This window comes from Candoia aspera, chromosome 15 (genome assembly GCF_035149785.1).
Source record: "Candoia aspera isolate rCanAsp1 chromosome 15, rCanAsp1.hap2, whole genome shotgun sequence".
Lineage (NCBI taxonomy): Eukaryota > Metazoa > Chordata > Lepidosauria > Squamata > Boidae > Candoia > Candoia aspera.
The window spans coordinates 2,613,502-2,633,010 of record NC_086167.1 but is presented as its reverse complement, the minus strand read 5'-3'; the positions used below and the strand labels follow the sequence as shown (position 1 = coordinate 2,633,010).

The following is a 19,509-nucleotide window of genomic DNA, read 5'->3' as shown; positions in this document are numbered from 1 at the left end:
CCTCACATTTCCTAGCAGGCAGTCTGGCACTTATTCACCAGCACAGCCAACAGGCCCCTTTGCACGGTGACAGGCGTAAAACCCCCAGGGGAACTGAGGCCCAGGCAGCAGGAGATAATAGTATGAACGATTATCCTGTTTTTATTCCATTCTCAGCCAGGGCCAGGCAGCTCCTGCTGCCAGGATGATGCCCAGGCTCACTTTCTAACAACTGAAGTGCACCAGCCAAATGGCAGGTCCACCAGGATCCCCGTGGCTGAAGGGGAAGGTGGCTGCTTCAACAACACTCCTGCACAGAGCAAGCCACCCCTGCAGGGAAACCAGGACCAGGAAGCCAGAGGGGGCTCCCCTCCCTCAAAACACCCCATCCCACCTTCCTTCAAGAGAGTTCAAAAGGGCAGTAAATGCAAAAAGGAAGAAACACAGAGGCATGCCTGGAAAACCAGAATCTGAATAAATAGTAGATCCTAGGTTAACTTGAAAGCACACTAGAGCCCCTTACAGCCCGGACCAGATTAGAACTGAAACCGAATTGAGAGCAGGACTGTAATTCCTGGAATTCTGGGGACTGCTGTGCCAAGACTTCTGGAACGTGCTAGTTTTAGGGACACGGTTGTAAAGAACCCACCTCAAGCCTTAAGAGAGGTTGGCGGCCCGTCCTGTAACTGACTCCCTTCTGCTGGGAATTTGTCCAGGAGGGGTGTCAAGATGGCAGCCATGATGGTGCATTGCATGTAAAAAAAGGCGGGGCTTCGATTGCATGGTCATGGCCACCATCTTGACTTTTTTGACTCCCCTGCCCACACTCCGGATTTCAAGTGATCTTGGAAACCTTTTCTCCACAGAGGCATTTTGATTGCATTTAGGGCTGCGTTAGCGTTGGCTTCATTGTTTTATACTGATTTCATGGTGGTTTCTAATATTGCAGATGCCACCTTGAGTGCATTTCACTCTCCTCTTTAACGTAATAAACACAAATGAGTAGCTTAAAATCAGAAGTTTGGGGGGGGGCGTGGAAGATTTCATTCTGTCGCAGCCCAGCCTACCTTACAGGGTTGCTGTTGTTGGGACAAAAATTGGAGCAGTGAAAAATACACATTTTGAACTCCTAAAGGAAAGGGAAGACATACATTGAATAGAAAGTTAAATAAGGATTTCTGGGCCCACATCAAAATACAAGCAGGACAGCCTTGCAATGGAACAGGCTTTTAACTGCTTTAACATCCCCCACAACCCCAGAATATTCTTAAGTCCAGAGCCTAAAACTGCCTAAGTGCACCACCATCCTCCTCTCCCCTGGAAATCAAATAGAGAGAAGGTGACCAAAGTCAACTGTAAAATTGGAAGGGAACCTTGGGGTCATCAAGACCAACCCCCTGCTCACTGCAGGAATCCAAATTAAAACATTCCCACCAATGGCTGCTAGTAAAGAAGAGTGGCAAAGGATTTAGAGCTGACTTTGGGGGAGGTAGGGACAAACATGAAAAATGAACCCAAAATAATCCCACTTTTATTTTCTTTGGCACAAGAGGGGGTAGGGAGAAATGTGTGTAGGTTTCAAGATCCTGTTATTATATCCTACAACAATAAAGTAGCATTCCTGGCCTACCTTGAAGGGCTGATCGGAGCCACTACTTCCCAAGGCCACTGGCATCACTTTGAAACTACTCTGACAGTTAAAAGAGGTTGGGGATTTTTACCAGCATACAGTCCGAATCTGCCTTCCTGTAACTTACAGCCATTATCCTGCATCCTGCACTCTGGAATGATAGGGAAGAAGCAACATCTTGTTTCAGGCCAAGCCTGCATTTATATCTCCAGCACGGCCCACTTTTAGTCCGGCCTTCCTTGACTCATCTAGAGCAGCTTGGACACTTGAGGTGGCTCATAAATTGAACAAACAAACCAAACCCAGCTCACTTCAGATGCCCGTGCCTCCCATTTGCCCAGACAGCATGGCCATCCGTTCTGAGCTGTACTGCCTGTGGATGAGGAGGTTCTTCGGTTTCTCCTAAAGATCATCCAACACTGCCCGCCTCAGCCGATGACTCGCCTGCTTTTGTCCACCTGCCGCCAGGCCATCTAACCAACGCTGAAGTCCGCTGTTCAGTACTTGCTGGCATCATACTTAACTGACACAGACATTGCTATCCCAGCATCCACACCTCACATCAGCTGTCTGAGAATTCTTGGCCTTGTAGTCCAAGATATCCAGAGGGCTCTGGAGAGGGGAAAGTGGACCTCTCACCAAATCAATAAGGTAGTCTTTGCTTAACAACCATTCATTCAGTGACAGTTTGGACTTATGACAGTGCTGAAAAACCGACTTATGACTGGTCCTCACATTTATGACCATTGCAGCATCCCCACGATCACGATTTGGGCACTTGGCAACCAGTTCGTATTTATGACCATTGCAGCATCCCATGGTCACGTGATCGCCATTTTTGATCTTCCCGGCTGGCTTCTGGCAAGCAAAATCAATGGGGAGCCATATGATTCGCTTAACAACCACGTGGCTCGCTTAATGCCCATGGTGATTCGCTTAACAACTGCCACAAAAAAGGTCATAAAATCAGGTTGGATTCACTTAGCAATCAAAATTCCAGTCCCAATTGTGGTTGTTAAGTGAGGACTACCTGTATGACCACCGGACTGGGCAGCAGAAGACGTGTTGGTAGATTCCTGGCTCAGCCAAGACACAAATGGCTTCCTTCTAAACCCGAAGGCCCCCTTTCCCCCGGGGCCTGAGAAGAAAAACAAAAACCTCCGACTATTCCAAACTCCCCAGCATTTGAAATGTTAGACTCAAGCCAAGGTACCTATTAAACTTACATGTCCATAAACAAAGCCCAGCATGCAGTTATCTCACTGACAAATAAAGAGTGTCTCAAAAAAGCACATTCTTTGGGGAGGAAGAAACTCTTTTGTACACTCCAGGGGAGGGGGCAGCCCTGCAGCCCCCGGGGACCGTTCATGCGTGTTTCCCCATCGCAGAGCCTCAGCAGCAGACGGAGAACACGTCTGAATGCACCGTAACAAGTGGAACAGGGGAGCAACATGTTTGTTTCTGCTCTCAATACACAAGTTCCCTACAGGTTTGGTTCATGTGCTCAGCGGAGTGCTCCAGCTAGAGACAACTGCATGTGTGAACCAACATCAGCTTAATAAGGAAACTTCAAGCTGGCCCGGTTAAAGGTCAGGCACCAAGCTGATAAGAGAAACGTTTCCAGCCTAAAACCTTGGGAGGCCAGTACAGTACAGCATGGCCCTCCGTGGTCTTCCCCAACTCTGGGGAGGCCAGAACAGGCTACAATCCCCCAGGTGCTGAGTCAGTAAAGCAGCACTTGGGAGATGTCCTGTGTGGGGCACCTCTTGCAAGTTTAGCAAAAGCCTGGTATCAATCTGCAAAAGGAATGGAGCTCTGTAAGATACAAAGCCAAGCAAAATCGGTCCATTAGGAGAAAAAGGACCAATCAAGAAAGTCCAAGAGGAGGCAGCAGAAGGTCCAAGCATTACTGGAGGCTCCGATCCAGGAGACTCGCCTAAGTCCTTGCTGGCCAAATGGCGCAACTTCTCTCTCAGTTGAGGCGGCCCTTCTTCGGGGCCATGTCCCAAAATGAAACTTGCCAAGACAACTGTACGCAGGGTACTGCTGTACAAGTGCCCATTGTATCTCACAAACTATGTCACCAGGTTGTGCAAAAGGGGTTTCTTGTAGCACAGCAACACTTATCAGGCAGGCCTTGAAACTGGTGCTTGGGAGCATTTTTAACCCAGTTTCTCCTGGCACTACATACCCGGCACCAAGTGACCATTTTGTTCTACTGGTTTTCCTGGGCCCTCGAGGAGCCAGCAAAGCAACCATCAGGAGCTCACCCGGAGATACTGTCATCCTCCAATTTGCAGGTAAACAAATAAACAAGGAAAGAGCCAAAGGCCTTTCTGTGGCGTGGGGGGGGGGGCTGAGATGCCACTAAAAGCGGCAAAGGACGCACAGCCAGGCTCTTCCAATGCTCAAGTGAAAGAGAGCGGCTGCTTTTTCCCGGAGCTCTCAGGAGATTACGCCCCATAAGAAATAAGCCTGGCAGTGGGGGGAGGGGGGAAAGGCCATATAGATCTCCTGCGTCAGCCCCCCAAAGTCTGGAGGGGACAGAGCGAGAAGAAGGCGGTGGGAACTTGTCCAAGCGCCAAACAAAGAGAAATAAGTCCTCCTGGGCCCAAATTTTGCCCACCGCTTCTCGCTTCCTTCCCTCCACCCAGCCAGCCAGACGCATCAGGGGACTTCCATGGCAGGCCCACTCCCATCCCCTTCTGTCTCGCCCGAGACCCCTTCTGTTCTCCTTGGTCTGCTTAACCCCTCCCCCCACCTGCTCCGCCTTGCAAGGAGGCCCCGACCCCGTTTTCAAAGGCGAGGGAGAGAGCAAGCTGGGGAGAAGAATAGGGCTCTGCCGACATGACTTTCATCTGGAGCATCTCCAAGAATGCTCCTGAGACTAGGCGAGCTGCAGAGGCCACCATCGATACCACTGAAAGACAACCATCTTCACCAACAGCCATGATAGGCTAACCAGGCCCCATAGCAAAATTCACAGGAGGGGAATGCCCCCTGTGCTGGAAAAATGCTCCAGAGTAGCCGGTGCATTGCAAGGACCACCTAGAGCTTGCTTGCTGATCCCAATGGCACCCGGTCCCATGAGTCGTCGCTAAACCTGGAAGCCAAATTCAATCAAAGAAAGTGCCTAACTTTTAGGATAAAATTTTTATTGCGCTCAGGTTGATTCAGCACCAAAATAATACGCTCAACAAGTTCCTGGGTTCAGTGAACAGAATGATCTACTCTCTTACAGGCCACTCAAGGAAACAATATTTTCTTCATTGTTCCTTTACTTTAGATAAGGAATTTGATTTGACCAGAAATGGGTGCAAGGGAGATGGAACTGGACATGAGCCCCATCAAAAGAAGGGGAGCCACTCAGTTCTCCTTCATTTTATGAGACCTGTGCAGGAGAATTTTTGGGAGCATTGTTCCTTCACAGTCATTCCCTGGAGAGAAAACATTTTAAAAACAAACACATTGTTCCCTTTCCTAGCCCAGACCTTGAACTCAAAGATTTCAGCCACAAGCAAAGTGTCTAAAAGTATCCACAAGAGATGCCTGCCCACTCCATGTAGATACAGGCAATGCACCTACACAGAGTTACTCCAAAGCTGATTTCACACACTATGCCATAACATGGTAATGCGAGAACTAAGCCACTGAGATTTGCACGCCATATTTAATGGTTCAGGCCACTGTGGCTTGCTCAACAACTGCAGTTCAAACAAATCTGGTTTAATGGAATTGTGATCCCAGTTATACACAATATTCACACATCCGAGTTACAAAACAAGAATACAAAAAATAGAAGTCCACAAAGTAATCAAGGAAGAACTACCCTTACACTCTCTTGGGAGATGTGGCTTGAAATCCCTACTCAGCCAGCCTTAGTATTAGTAATTTTTTGACTTACCAGGTGCTTATAACTAAGCACAGTAGAGTGAATACAACAAGCTGATACAGCAATACGTTAAAACCACTTATAACTTCGTAACATCACATCAAAAGCCTCTAAAGTAAGGGTCCATGACATATACCAATCATTAAACCTCCAGATCTTCTTAGACATGGGTTAGATCAAGACATTTTGGGGTATTGAGGTGGCAAATTCCAAGTTAAGAATCCAAATAAAATTTGGCATGAGTGAATTTGGACTCGATTTTTCAGGCACCTTAAAACCACTTTCAGGATCTTAAAACCACTGGGGGCAGGGTGCTGAACTGGGCCCAGGCCCTGCTCCTTGCCCTCCCAGCCTGCACTGCTGCCTTGGGCAGATTAAGCTCAGCAGCCTTTGCCCACCTCCGGAGAGTAAGGATTTTGCTTGCTAAACCTGCAAATAGGCTTGATGGGCGGATGGAGATATGGAGGATGGACGGTATCAGAAAAGCTCTTAAAGGGACTTCTGAGGGGAAGGTGGCAGATTTTTGTGTTCCTCCCTCTCACTTCGTTGAAGGCCTCTCTCTCACCCAAATGCGGAAGAATGCAGACTGGCAGCCAGCGCACCCCACAGCCAATCTGGCGTGGATGGTGAGAGAGATATCCCCCTCTTTAGGGAAGCTTGGCATTGGCAGACTGCACTTTTCGGGATGGGAGCAGAATTGGGACACGAGACTCCCAATGATGCCAAATGAGACCGTTTGTTGGGACCCCCAAAAGGGGGCGCACATAGTCTAGCAGGAGAGCCGAGCCCCCAGAACCTCTGGTGGCCATTCTACATTTGAAACAGATGCTCAGAACGCCATTGCCCTCACAGCCACCCCTTCATCTGAGCCCAGGATGCACTGGGAAGACCACTTTCCCTGGAACGGATGAAGATGTACCTCAGCACACTCAAGTCTCTCTGGGGGAAAGCCACTTGAGATCTCCGTCCCACTCTTGGGTCATGCAGGGGAAGAGGACGCATTGGAAGTACCTCAACTTGGGTGCCTGAGGAGAAGGCCTGCAGGTCGCGCTCTGTGGCTGTGGTGGCCTGCCAGAAGAACAGTATCCCCAGAACATAGCCCAGCTCCAGTCCCACCCATGCCCCCTGAAAACTGAAAGGCCTAGCACAGGTCGTGGAGCCTCTAAATTCCTCCTAGATGGCCTGTGCTTGGCCCTGTGACCTCAGGGCCTCAGACCCACATCCTTCACCATAAACCATCTTCCCAGTCACCTGTGAAGTGCCCCTTTCTATTGCAGCACCCTCCCTTGAGCTGGCATCCAGAAAACAGGTGAGACTACAACTCCCAGGATTCCTAGTCCAGATGGGGTCCACCAAGCCAAGTCTCCTGCTTCTGCCAGGCCAGCCAGGCTTGGCTTGAAAGACTCAATTCAACTGCGCTTACGCAACCAACCAAGAGAAAGTTTTGCCTGGCGCGCTCCCACCCAGCAGCCGGGTCCAATTGGTCAACAGCTGCCGAGCCCAGCCACAGGCCAACGGATGCTTCCACCACCACCCCCAAAGCGCCCCAGACAGAGAGAAGCCAACTCACCGTCTTGGAGTCCAGTTCGTGCCGGGACTGGGCCAGGACCTTGTCCACCCCGGCCTGGTCCATGAACGTGACGAAGCCGAACCCCCTGCGCAGGGACAAAGCGCCAGCGGGAAGCAGCCCAGAGAAAGAGAGAAACTCGGTTAGGGAGAAGCCGGCAGGGGGGCGGCAGGCTCCCTCCGCCCGGGCGCGGGGAGGAGGCACGAGGCGGGACACCTCACCTGGAGCGCTTTGTCAGCGGGTCCCTCATGACCAGGCACTCCTTCACCTCGCCGAACTGGCTGAAATACTCCCGCAAGCCCTCTGCAAGCAGAACACGAGGCCACCATGGGGGTCCGGGCCGGGAGGCGGCGGCCGGCGGCCCGGGGCAGCGGGGGAGCCCTCCCGGGCGACGGGAGCCTCTCCGGAGCACCGCTCCCAACGACCCGGCCGCGCGAAGCCCGCACCCCCGGCCAGCAGCGGGCCGACCTCTCCCCGCGCCGACCACAAAGCCCGGAGGCCCCGGGGAGCAGGCGGCGGGCTGGTTGGCAGCCCCCTCCCATTGCAGGCGGCGGCGGCGGCGGGAGGGAGGGTTTGGGGGAGGAGCTGGAAAGTTTGGGGCGGCAGGTGCCGCCGGGCGAGACCCGGACCCGGGACCCCCTCCCCGTCCGCGGCGCTCACCTTGCGTCGTTTGCCAGCTCAGTCCCCCGATGAACATTTTGCTAGCAAGGGAAGAAAGAGAACACGAGGGTGAACGAGCCGCCGGGCGAAGGCGGCACAAAGTAGCCACGAGCCATTTCCCGGGGGCGCCCGGCTCCGAGGCGAGGCAGGGCCGGGGGCGCCGCGTAGGGAGACTCAGGAAGGCGCCGCCGCCGCCGCCGCCGCCGCGCTCCTGGAGCCCCGGAACTCCTCCGGCCCCGGCGCGGGGGGCGCGGCTCCGGGGCGGTCGGGCCACCGGCTGGGGGGCGCAGGAGGCGGCCGGGGCGCCCCGAGCTGCGGCGGGGGCGGGCTGCCAGCCTACCCTGCTAGCCAAGAAGGAGGCGCTGCCGGCGGCGGCGGCGGCGCGCGGGGCGAGAGGAGCGCAGCGCAGCGCAGCGCGGGGATCGGCCATGTTGGCGGCTCCCCCCGGCCGGCCGGGCGCTTGCCCCAGCCACGAGCTCCCGGGCATCGCGGGGAGGCGGGGACGCCGGCGGCTCCCCGCGCGGAGGGAGGCGGGCGGGCGGGCGAGCGGAGGCCGGCCAGGCCGAGTACCAGGGATCGTGAGGAGAGTCCGGGGAGGCGAGGCCGGGCTGGCTGGCTTCGGTCTCCATTCGGACTACTTCTCCCGGCGAGGAGCAGCGCCACTCTCCCGGGGCAGCTGAGCGCTGGAAAAGGGGCCGGACGGCCAGGCCATGCTGCCCCCTCCCCCGACCCCTCTCAGCCGGGCGGGGAGGGGAAGGGAGGGACGGGCCCGGCGGGGACAACCTGCCCGGCTCCTCCCACCCCCGGCAGGCGGGTGGCCGGCGTGAGCATAAAAGCCGGCCCGCCGGCGAGCGCGCAGAAGGTGGCTGCGCCCAGGCGAGGAGGGTGGCGCGGCGCGCGAGGCGGCCATGCGCCCTGGGCGCACGGGGTCGCGGCTCGCCGGCCGCCTTTCTTGCCGGCGGGCGGCTCGCTTGCCCGCGCTCGACGCCCCCCTCCCGCTCCCCGCCCCTGTCACCCGCGCGGGAGGAGGCTGTGGTCCTTGGGTGCGCCGGAGACAAAGGCGCCCGCCGAGGGGCCTCGCCTCGCCGCCGGCTTCTTCCTCCCGCCGCCGCCGCCTCTTGGAAGCGGGGGCTGGAAGGAGCGCGGCCGGGCCGGGGCTGCGGCCAGGGTGCCAGTTCGGGACGCGACAGCTGGGATGCTCGCACGGCTTCGCCAGGAGGCCGCCCTACCGGCTTTGTTCTGTACCTGCGGGACGAGGCCTCCATGGTCAAGGGCGCCGGGAGGGGGCCTCCCTCCTCCTCCCGGGCCTGCCCGCCACTTCATTTCTGCTGCTCTCTGGGACGGGAAGCGGGGAGGAGCCCGCGCTGCAAAGGGTTAAAGCCCGGCTGGCCGGCAGACCACGGGACCAGTCGGCGGCTTGGTGGGCGAAGCGAGGAGCGCGGGCTGAAGGGCTCCGGCGGGGAGAAGGGACGGCCAGGCCCTGCCATCTCCCCCGCTCCTTCCCGCCCAAGGGCTCCCCCTCCAAGCCGACCCAACCCGGGCCTGCCCCAGCCGGGCCTGCGCCGCACGGTCCGCGGCAGGCATCTGGCCCGAGGCCAGGCGTCGCACCGGCGAGCAGGGGCTGCCTGGAGGGCGCCCGGGGTGAAAGGCCTGGCGGCGGGCGGGCGGGCGGCCTCCCAGGCGAGCCGCTGCGAAAGGCAAACGGGCGAGCTGCCCGGTACGCCAGAAGCCGGCCACAGGCCCGCCGCTCTGCCCTGCAATGTGCTCCGGGCCGCCTTGAGATGGAGAACGCCCCCCACCCGCGAACTCCCAGCTTAGTCGCTGCTCTTGCTCGGAAATCAAGAGTTGGAGGTTCTGCGCATCAGGCGGGCACCTCCACCACCTGAGGCCAGATGAGCTCCCTGCCAGCTGGAGATGCCCCGCTTGTGTCCTTGGAAGGGCAGAGCCCCTGAAGTCCCACAGGGTCACCACCCAGGAGTTTCCACCCGCCAGAGGCTGCAAGGCACATGGAGAGGGCACCGCTGCTTCCTTCATTTCCCTTTTCCTGCATGTGCCAATCCAGGGAGGAGGAAGAGAGGCTGCCAAGGGTCTTTTGCCTGCTCCTACTAAAGCTTTGGAACGTGGACACGGGTACAAAGGGCAGCAGCCTGAGAAGGTGGCCCATTTGGCAGCCTTGGGAAGACCAGTCAACTGCCCTTCCCTGCAAATCCCGCTCCCTCTCTCCTCTGAATTAGTCCCCAAGTCCCTAACCTGGCACTGGCCCCCTCAAGTGCCACGGCAGGCAAGCTGGAAGTGAGCTGGCTCAAGGCCAGTCTAAGGACCGAGTGCACACCGAGTGGTGATAAGCGACCGTTGGCTGGATTCACACATCGCCCTAAGCCCCAGCCTACGCTTTATGAATCACAGTGGCCAACCTCACAGGCCACCCCAATCTGAAGCCCATAAACCACCTAACGGAGTTGCCTGCTGCAGGAACCCCACCAGAGGGTGGTCTGAAGGACGCCCGCCTGGCGCTCCCTCACTAGCCAAGCCCCTCAAGGGCAGTGCAGCGAGCCTCTGCCCAGGAGGCATCGCGTCTGCCCGGACATAGATCAAAGGGTGACATTCTGGGGCTGCCGAGGTGGAATCGTGAGGAAGCCTCTTTGTGGCACCTTCAGAGGGCCAAGTGGCATCCGCGTGACCTCAGACAGACATACAGGAGGGGTCCTCCTTTTGTTAGGAGGGCAAGAATTCCTCAAGAGGCAGTTGATCCAGGAGTTCAAAGCATTTCTACTTGCTCCCCACCCAAGTGTTAAAACTGCAGGCCTCAGAGAAACACGTTGGAGTTGCAAGCTGCAAATTGTCCACCAGCACAGTAGCCCCCGTAAGTGCCACCTAACCTTGAGCCACCTCCCTTGGCCAACAGAGGGAAGATCATAGCCCTGATGAGCCACGTATTGTGAGCCAAGAATGGCAACATTTCCATCTCAGGGAACTGCAGCCTGAGTTCAGAGGCTCCTGTGGTCTGTGTGCTTTGTGCCACTTTGCGTTACAATCTGGATTATGCAGAAGAACTTTGCTAAAGAAACAAGTGCCTTTGCTGCAAGGTGAGTGACCTGCTTAGTGGTAATATGAACATTTTCCAGAAAATTGGACAGAAGGATTAGAGTAGCTGGTAACATTTCAAAATCCCTGTCGGGTTCCTTCTCAGTGGCAAAACTATTTCTGGGCACCAGAAGGCCTGGGGTTCAACCCTCAGCATCGCCAGAGAGAGCTGAGAAAGTCTTCTAGCGCCAGAAACTTTGGAGATCTGCCAACAGCACAGCAAGTAGACCTGAGGAATTAGAATCTGATTGGGGATACAGCATATGAGGAATTTAGTATCACAAAACATTTCTAGTGACGAAGGAGAAAAAGATTTGATTCACCTATCTATAGAGCCATCCCTGGGCTTCATCTAAAATCTTGAGGTTCTTCCTTAGTCCAAAAATCTGAGGAATGTTGCGAGAAGTTTTGATATGACTAGGAGACTTTCTCCAGTCTTTCAGACATTCCTCACTGGGACGAGAAGAAGTTTCAAGGAGCCGTCTTTTCCCGTATTCTGAAATACAGCACCCTCTGTGCTAGGGATTCCTCAGCCAGCCTCGAAAGACGTTCCTCTGCTCGCCTCCATCTTCCAGCGATGGTTCACGATTCAGAGATTGTTGCTGCTAGGGTATTGCCCCAGGGCCACCTCTAGCAAACTGGTGCCTTCAGGGGTGTCAGTCTTCAACTTCTAAATCCCCAGTTGGTGTGCTAGACGTTGAAGCCCAAGATGGCTGGAGGAGATTAGCTGGAGAAATCTGCCCTGAAGCAGTAAGCTCTCAAGACTTAGCAGGTATGATAGAAACAGCAAACTGAGAGGCATAGCAGAAATGAGCAGAAACGTCCCCCAAATATCTAGCTTGAGCAAAGCCGTTGGGCTAGGAAGACTTTGGGTTGGCACCCAAAGGGTTCTTCTACCATCCAGCATTCATATACCAGCCCTAGCCCACACCCTTCTTGGTATGGGTTGGAAGGGGTGGCAGCGCACCCCCAGGGTGAACCTTGATTGCCCCCCCATCAAAGTTGTTGCTCTAGCTGCTGTCTGGCCCCTCAACTTTGCTGGTGGCAGCAGATACCTGGATCTGGCACCCCTTGACCAGAACTGGGCAACGTGTAGCCCCGCAGATGCTCCTGAGGCACCATCATCCTTTGCTGTCAGCTGTGGTGGCTGGGTCTGATGGGAAGGCCATCAAGTTGTGCTCCTGTGACATCCTGCTCTCTGGGCCACACAGGGTCCTGAGTGGATGCAGGAAGAGCTACATCTTTTCCAGGGAGGAGGAGGACCACAAGCCCAGTTCTGGCCAGCTCAGGCCCTCTGCCCCATCCTGAGCTCAGCATGAAGAGAGGGTTTTTATCCAAGGCATTATCAGGCTCAGGACGGACATTCTGCAATGCAGACATCTTGGCAAGACTGGGTGGCTCTGATCACACAATACAGGTAGTCCTTGTTTAGCAACCACAATTGGGACTGGCAGCTTAGTCATTAAGTGAAGTTAATGTCTTATGTCACTAAGTGAAACTGTGACTGTGCTTATGATCTTACTTCAGCTTTCCTTCACTTTACAGACCTGCGAAGGTTGTAAATGCAAGGTTTGGTCACAAAATTACTTTTTCATCACTGTTGTAACAGTGAATGGTCGCTAAATGAGGCAGTTGCTAAACAAGGACTACCTGTATGCTAAATGGAACCAGATTAACAAAAAGCCAATGTGTTTTGCCTTGCTCGCATGAATCATCTTATGGCCCAGTTCGCGCAATGTGTTAAGATAAAGGTGGTGATGGGGTTCCCAAACATACAGAAACACAAGCTACACAGCTCCATTTTAGTCTAAACTACTGTGTTGTGGGAACCCAACTGGTAAGCACTGGGGCTGTGATGTCCTCAGCTGGTAGAGGCTTCCAGCGCATTTCTTAGGGACCTCTGAATTCTTGGCATTTGTTCCCCACCAGGTGGATCAGGAATTTGCTCCCAAAATCTCCTGCCAAGGTGCTAGGATTTGTAGTCCCAACATGTCTGGGTGATTCTCCATCTAGTCTATGCTTGAAATGATGGCCGTTGTTATGGTCCATCAAGTCGATTCTGACTCTTGGTTCCTCTCCCAGCTTCTAATCCAGGGCTTAACCACTAGACCAAACTGTCTCAGTACAGGCATTTACTTAGGGACCTAGGATTAAAAGAACCTAAGATTAATAGAAATTCAGAGTCTATGATCATTGTCAAAAGCCATGTTAACACTCTTATTTGATCACTCCAACTTCCATTATCTTTTACAAATTATCTTATCAGAGGCTGAGTCAAGTTCAGGGATCAACCATGATTTTTGAATGAGGATGATTATCAAATTGCAGACATCATGAAACTACAAGAAAGAGAAGATTCAAAAAGATATAGAGAGGCTTGAGCAGTGGACTAAAACACACAGGGAGAAGTAAAGTCCTGCATCAGGGAAGAAGGAAATGTAGGCAAGGATGGGGGGGACATGGATGTCCTTGTTGATCACAAATTAAACATGAGCCGTGCAGCTGCTATAAAAGCAGGGGCTATTTTGGTATGTATTAGCAGGAGTGTACAGTCCACATCACGGAAACTAATTCTCCATTCTACTCTGGAGGAGGTGCAGAAGACGGCTATCAATCCGGTGAAGGCTGCAGAAATGAAATCTGGCAAAGGCTGGATGAAGGAAGTGGGCTTGTTTAGCTTGCAGAGGAGAAGGCTGGGGAGAGGTACGATAGCAGGTCTTCATAGCTCTACAGGACTGCCGTAAGGAGGACGGAGTGGGCCTCCTCTCTGCCACCCCAGAGGGCAGGGTCGGAAGGAAGAGGGAAGCCCACTCAAGTTGGATACAAGGAGGAATTTCCTACAGGGACGAGCAGTCAACCTGTTGAATGGGCTGCCTCTTGAAGGCTCTGATCCCCTCAGAGGAGGTCCTCCGAGAAGCTGGACAGCCATAAGTCTGAACAGCTTTAGCAGGTCCTGCCCTGACTTAGGGCTGGACTCATAAGCTCTGTGGCTCTGTGAAACGGTCTGCCAGTTACCAGAAACTCAGTGGAGGTTCCTTTTTTTTCCAAAGATGGAAGCAATTGGGAGGAAAGTATCCATTTTATTCTCTAAAGTTACATTTTATTATCTTTTTTTAAAAGGATGAGGTCCAAAAGAGATAATATATACCTTGATCACAGCCAACTTCACAACCAACTTTTGAGTTTACCAGAATTTTTCTATAAGCTACATGTTAATTCTAATGAACACAAAAGTTGGGTTGGTACTTGATTCCATTTTGGTTAGTCCTAAGTATGCAACAGGCTAGAAACCGGGAGACCGGGAGTTCTAGTCCCACCTTAAGCACAAAAGCCAGCTGGGGTGACCCTGGGCCAGTCACTCTCTCTCAGCCCTAGGAAGAAGGCAATGGCAAACCACTTCTGAAATCTTGCCAAGAAAACTGCAGGGACTGGTCCAGGTAGTTGCTGAGGATTGGACACGATTGAACGTCAAAATAAGAAGTATTCTGTAAACATTACCCACTGGAAGACTTCACATGTTACCAAAGCCAGGATTTTTTTTAAAACAATGGTTTACTGTATAAACTAAATCAGTGTTTTTCAAACTTGGCAACTTTAGAAGCATGGACTTCAACTCCCAGAATTTCCCAGCCAGTACTGGCTGGGGAATTCTGAGAGTTGAAGTCCACACATCTTAATGTTACCAAGTTTGAAAAACACTGAACTAAATTGATTGAGTCAGTGTTGTATGCCAGGCCATAAACCATGGGTTACAACTCACAGGAGTTGAGTTCACTCCAAAGCCACCTACAAACCACCTTTGTGTGGTCCGGACATATTTAAGAATCTTCCCTAGGTTCTTTTTGGGAACTTTTCAGGCTATATGTCAGAATAGAAACAGAAATAAAGAAATGGGCACCTAACTCAGTCCTGCCCATCATCAGGACTGCAGGGGTGTATGTGTGTAAAAAACATCAAGACGGCAACTGCAACTGTGTGGTCAAAGCCCTTGCATTTTGACTATGCAGCTGCCATCTTGATTTTTTTGACCACCCTGCAGGCGCTGCTTTGCACACACCCTCACTGTTTCAGTCTGTTTTTCTCTGGAGGGCAGAGGGAGCAGGAGGGTCTCAGAGCACCCCTGGCCTCCTTGCCATTGTTTGGAAGAACAGGAGGCTACCGGTTGTCCCTCGGTGGTCACTGCAAATCCTGCAGAGCCCGAGGGATCGGGGCTGCAAATCTTCTGATTCTTGGGCATCTGGGGGGCCTGCAGCCCAGTTCTTGGAGCCAGGTGGAGAGGGCACGTTGGGGTTCTACCTCGAGTCCCCAAATGTTTGCCGCCTGCTGGTCCATGATCCTGCTGCACGCAGGGGCTGGTATGGCTGAAGGAGTCGGACACCCTCCTCAACCACCTCAGCCAAGGCGGCCTCCAGCGTGTCTACGAGCTGGCCAGGCGGTGCCCCTGGGTCAAGGGACCCCGCAGCTGCTTGGGGTCAGATGGTTTATCCGAGCCCAGAGCAGAACCCTCCTCTCCCTGGCGGGATGGAGCCATTTCCATACACAGAAAAGGTTGGCGGCATCAAATTCTCTTCCCTGATGAGAAACAGGAGGTCTGCGAGGAGGACGGCCAGAGCCAAAGGTCAGCGTGTCCCGCTGGCCAAGAGGAAGAGGAAGCGGAGGCCGCTGGGCACAAAGGGCACCGTGTTTCCTTCAAGATGGGCCGGGAGGACCCAAGGTGTACTGGCTGAGCACAGCCGAGCAGCAGCCAGAAGCAGCCTCGGCAGCCATTTGCCTTGGCCTGAACCCCCAGGCTGGCTGGGAATGATGGGAGCTGCAATCCAGTGATGCAGGAAGCCCCAGGCTGAGGAAGCCAAGAGACTCTGGTGTCGCGTGGGCACAGCTTCCACAGCAGCTGATGCTTTGCATGTCAGTCTCATGTTTGGTCTGAAATATCTTCAGGTAAAAAGAGCCCCCCTGAAAAAGGGGAATGGGAGGCACCAAAGTTAGTCCAGCAGTGAAATGTTCCTGCTAAATTAAGGAGTCAGAAAGAGAAGGAGCAGGAGAAGAAACAACTGAAAAAGGTATGCTAGCAGGCATCCAAGGTGGATTCTGTGACACACAGCCAGAGCTTACCATGACCCCCAGAATGCAGCTGGCTAGCAATTTTGGTGCAGGGACCACCTACTAGATTGCCCTCTCCTGCTCGGGTCCCTTCCATGCCAGGCCCTGACCCTGGGGAGGCTGGGTGGGACTTTGGGGGAGCTTCTGAAGGACCCGCCCAGACCCCTTCTCTGGAGGATCAGCCCCTCCATGCTTGGCCAAGATTGCCCACTGGGGCTTTCCCACCTTTGTCACTGGAGTGACTAAATCCACTCACTTTGGATGGGAAGATTCATTCCATGATGGCACATGAGATGATGCCGAGCTGCCTCCATTTGGTGGCTCCACCCAGGTCAGAAGCTGCACCCGAGTATAGAAGGTGACACCAGTTGTACAGTTGCAGTTGATCAGGGTCAACATGAAAGGGTCTTTTCAGAGTAACCTTCAGATAGACTCGTCCCAAGAAACTGACATGGGAAAAAAGTAACAAATGTCTCCCAGGAAAAACAGGGTCCCACCATTTTTCATGCTCCCACTTATCTGAAAGGCAAATTCTTTTTCACTGAAATTGGAAGAGATGTGTGGGGACCCTGTCACCCTGATACCGATGGACCTCACAATGGGTCGACTGGGGCTGAAGGGAGTCGGAGTCCAACAATGCCCCGTGTATCCCAAGTGCCCCATCTTACTCCAGGTGCTTGTCATCCTTTTTAATTATTATTTTCAGGGAAGTTGGGCCTTTTTTTCCCCCCTGGATGAATATTTAAAATTAGTGAATATTTTGCATTCCAGTTTCTTTTACTTTCTGTGTCACTCAGTTGAAGAAATTTAAGGATTTAAAAAAAAAGGTTTCCACAAACATTTGTATGCATTCTGGGGCACGTTGCTCCAAACTTCTGCACTTTTGTTGGAAGTTCTGCCTAATACAGTTTTTGCAAACCATCTGTCTTAAAAATAATAAATTTTTAATGCTATTTCCCCCTCTTTTTTAAAAAAAAATTGCAAATAGCAATGCAACATTCAGAGAAATGTGGCTTTTGAGTGATAACTACGTATGAGCTTGTGCATTGGTCGGAAGATGCAAAACTAGGGAAGTTTATCCTCAGAGCTGTCATGAGTACGGATGGTGAGCAGGAGGGGCCCCTATCCAGGGGGGAAAACGCACGCGCAGTTTAGGGGCTTTGAACTGTCCTTCAGAGGAACTCAGAGCAGACCCGCCTTGAGTTTTGGGTTTATCTGTGTGGCTTCCTCACGCTCCTTCAGTCTGGCAGGATTTCTATCTACTAGAGCATTTAATAAACACTAGGGACCAACTCACTGTCTCGGCATGGTACCTCACTCTGAGTTAGGACAAGAGCACCCTAAACAAACTACTTCTTCCCTGTCCAAAATGGCACCTACACCCTGCCTGGGAAGCCCTCTCTGCTGGGTTGTTTCTCATCCCTCTTCTGGGTGTCCAGCATGGCCAGAACCGGCTGCCCTCAACTTTGCCATCCTCTTTTGGGGGGCTTTCGCCCATCCAGTGCTTTTGGCCCTTGGAGCCATCTTCTGCCATTTGGTGCAGGCAGGCTGGATGAGGGGGGGGAGGGGGAGGTCCATCCGGGCTGGGAGCCGGGCCTGGGAACTCAGCAGAGAGCTGGCGAGGAGGCTGGTGTGGAAGTGATTTGAATGGGAACAAGCAGAGCAGCTGAATAGCAGCTTTTATTCCTGCCTGGAGAAGCCTTTGTCAGCCTACCACATGGGAAGCACAAAAGCCCCCACTTGAATTCATTGAGTTTTAATTGGTTCTCAGGTTGGGGAGGAGATGGGGCTTGGCACAGGGAGGGATTCCTTAAAGAGACATTCTCACGCACACCCCACACCGGGGCCTCCTGAGCAGAAAGGGGGGGTGGAGGAAGATTAGGAGGATAAGGACAGGGGTCTCACAAAGGACGGGAACGAAAGTCCACCGCTGGGCATCACTTGATGAGGATCAACTAAAATGACAGAAGAGAATTTGCCAACTTCTGCACAGGGCCCGAAAGAGATGAGAACCCCTGCTCTGCTCTGCTCCTGTAGGAAAAAGGTTCTCTCTGCCCTCCCCTCAACGCCCCACCCCCAATTTCTGCAGACGAAGCATCCATGCCTTTCGCAGCCAAGTCCTCTTTGCCCTGTTGCAACCCCTCACCACCTTCAGACTTTTCAGTGTCAGCTTTTTGGCAGCACAGGGATGAAGCCCCCCCAAATCTCACCTGTTCCATGTCTGCCTTTCAGTCCAGGAAGTAGGAGGGACAGTCCCTGGTGCAGAAAAGGGCACAGGGGCTTTGGGGGGCAGGAAAGGAATTCTGGGGGCAGGAGCAAGGGGCTCTTTCTGTGGGGCGCTGGGGTCCCTGCAAAAGCAATGGGTGGAGCCAGGAGAAAGCTAGATTTGCTCCATTGAATCTAATTTTAATTCATCACATACCCATATTGTATAATTAATTATTTCCTTCCTCTGTCATCTTAAAAATTACACTTTGGTTGCACTCTCTAGAAGGGCTTGGAGTGTTACACCCAAAGCTACGGGCAGACCCCAGGACGGGCAGGGTGCCTGCAGGGTGTGGTCAAAAACATCAAGATGGCAGCCACCACCACAATGTACGATCAAAGCAACACGTAAAAAACAGGCGGAGCATCAACTGCTCAGTCGTGGCTGCCATCTTGTTATCCGTGACCACAACCTGCCCGGGGGCTGTTTCAGGATTGTGAGATATGAGGGAGGGCAGATCCCTCCAGGGTGCCCTGGCCGTGCCTCCTGGGTCATCTGCGGGGCCTCCCAGTTTGCTGGGGCTGCGGCTGTCAGCCGTGGTCCTTCTGCACGAAGCAGGCCCTGGAGCCTTCCTTTGCGTGCGGCTGACTGAACAGTCCCCAGAGGTCATCCCGTGGGGTCAATCCCCACTCCGACCGGGGAGGGCAACGTTCTTTCCGTCCGGGACGCATTCCTGCAGGAACCCTCTGCGAGGAGGCCCATTGCCAGCCAGGAGCAGGTGGACTGAAGAAAGGGGTTGAGAGAGCCAAATGTGGGTGCAGATGCCCTTCTGGCACCGCCCTTGGTTCCCTTTCACTTCTTTTTACAGCCTCCTTCCCTCTTTTCTCACCACTGGGGAAGAGAGCAAGTTACTTGTCTGAAGAAGGTCTGAAAGCTGCCACTTGCTGGCGGTTGCTGGGCCGGCCCAGCCTCTACTACACCCGTGGCTTTGCAGGTGGGCCTTCCTCCACACCCTCTTTCAGCTAAGCAGCCCCTTGTCTCACTCGAGCCGGAGGAAAGCGGCGCTCAGTCTGTGGCAGCCAAACATCGGAAGAGGCCTGGTAGCACCTTCTCAGACTAGCAAATGTTCCTAAAAGGCATCAGCTTGCGTAAGCTGCAGCTCACTTCATGTGCGGTCACCCTGTTGCATTGGGTGACATTTAGCCACTCCATGCGTCGGATGAAGGTTGCTGCAGCTCACGCCAGCTGATGCCTTTAAAAACTTTTGCCAGTCTGGAAAGGTGCCTCCAAACTCCTTCTGATGTTCTGCTTGCTCAAGTAACACTGAAGAGGAAGGGGTGTTCTGCAGACAATAGAATCCCGTTTCTCCAGAAATCACAGAAATGTCCGTG

General features: G+C 53.5%; 1 protein-coding gene across 1 annotated transcript in view; it reads right to left on the bottom strand.

Moving 5' to 3' along the window:
- The window catches only part of MSI1 (musashi RNA binding protein 1), a 53,091-nt gene extending 44,630 nt beyond the window's left edge, over positions 1 to 8,461 (bottom strand). Inside the window, exons 1-4 of the mRNA XM_063315641.1 lie at positions 8,299 to 8,461; positions 7,729 to 7,769; positions 7,290 to 7,371; positions 7,072 to 7,156 (exon numbers count right to left, since the gene is read on the bottom strand). Coding sequence (XP_063171711.1) covers positions 7,072 to 7,156; positions 7,290 to 7,371; positions 7,729 to 7,769; positions 8,299 to 8,357 — 267 coding nt within the window. The 5' untranslated portion in view covers positions 8,358 to 8,461. The remainder of the gene's footprint in view (positions 1 to 7,071; positions 7,157 to 7,289; positions 7,372 to 7,728; positions 7,770 to 8,298) is intronic.
- Between the last annotated feature and the right edge of the window lie 11,048 nt (positions 8,462 to 19,509).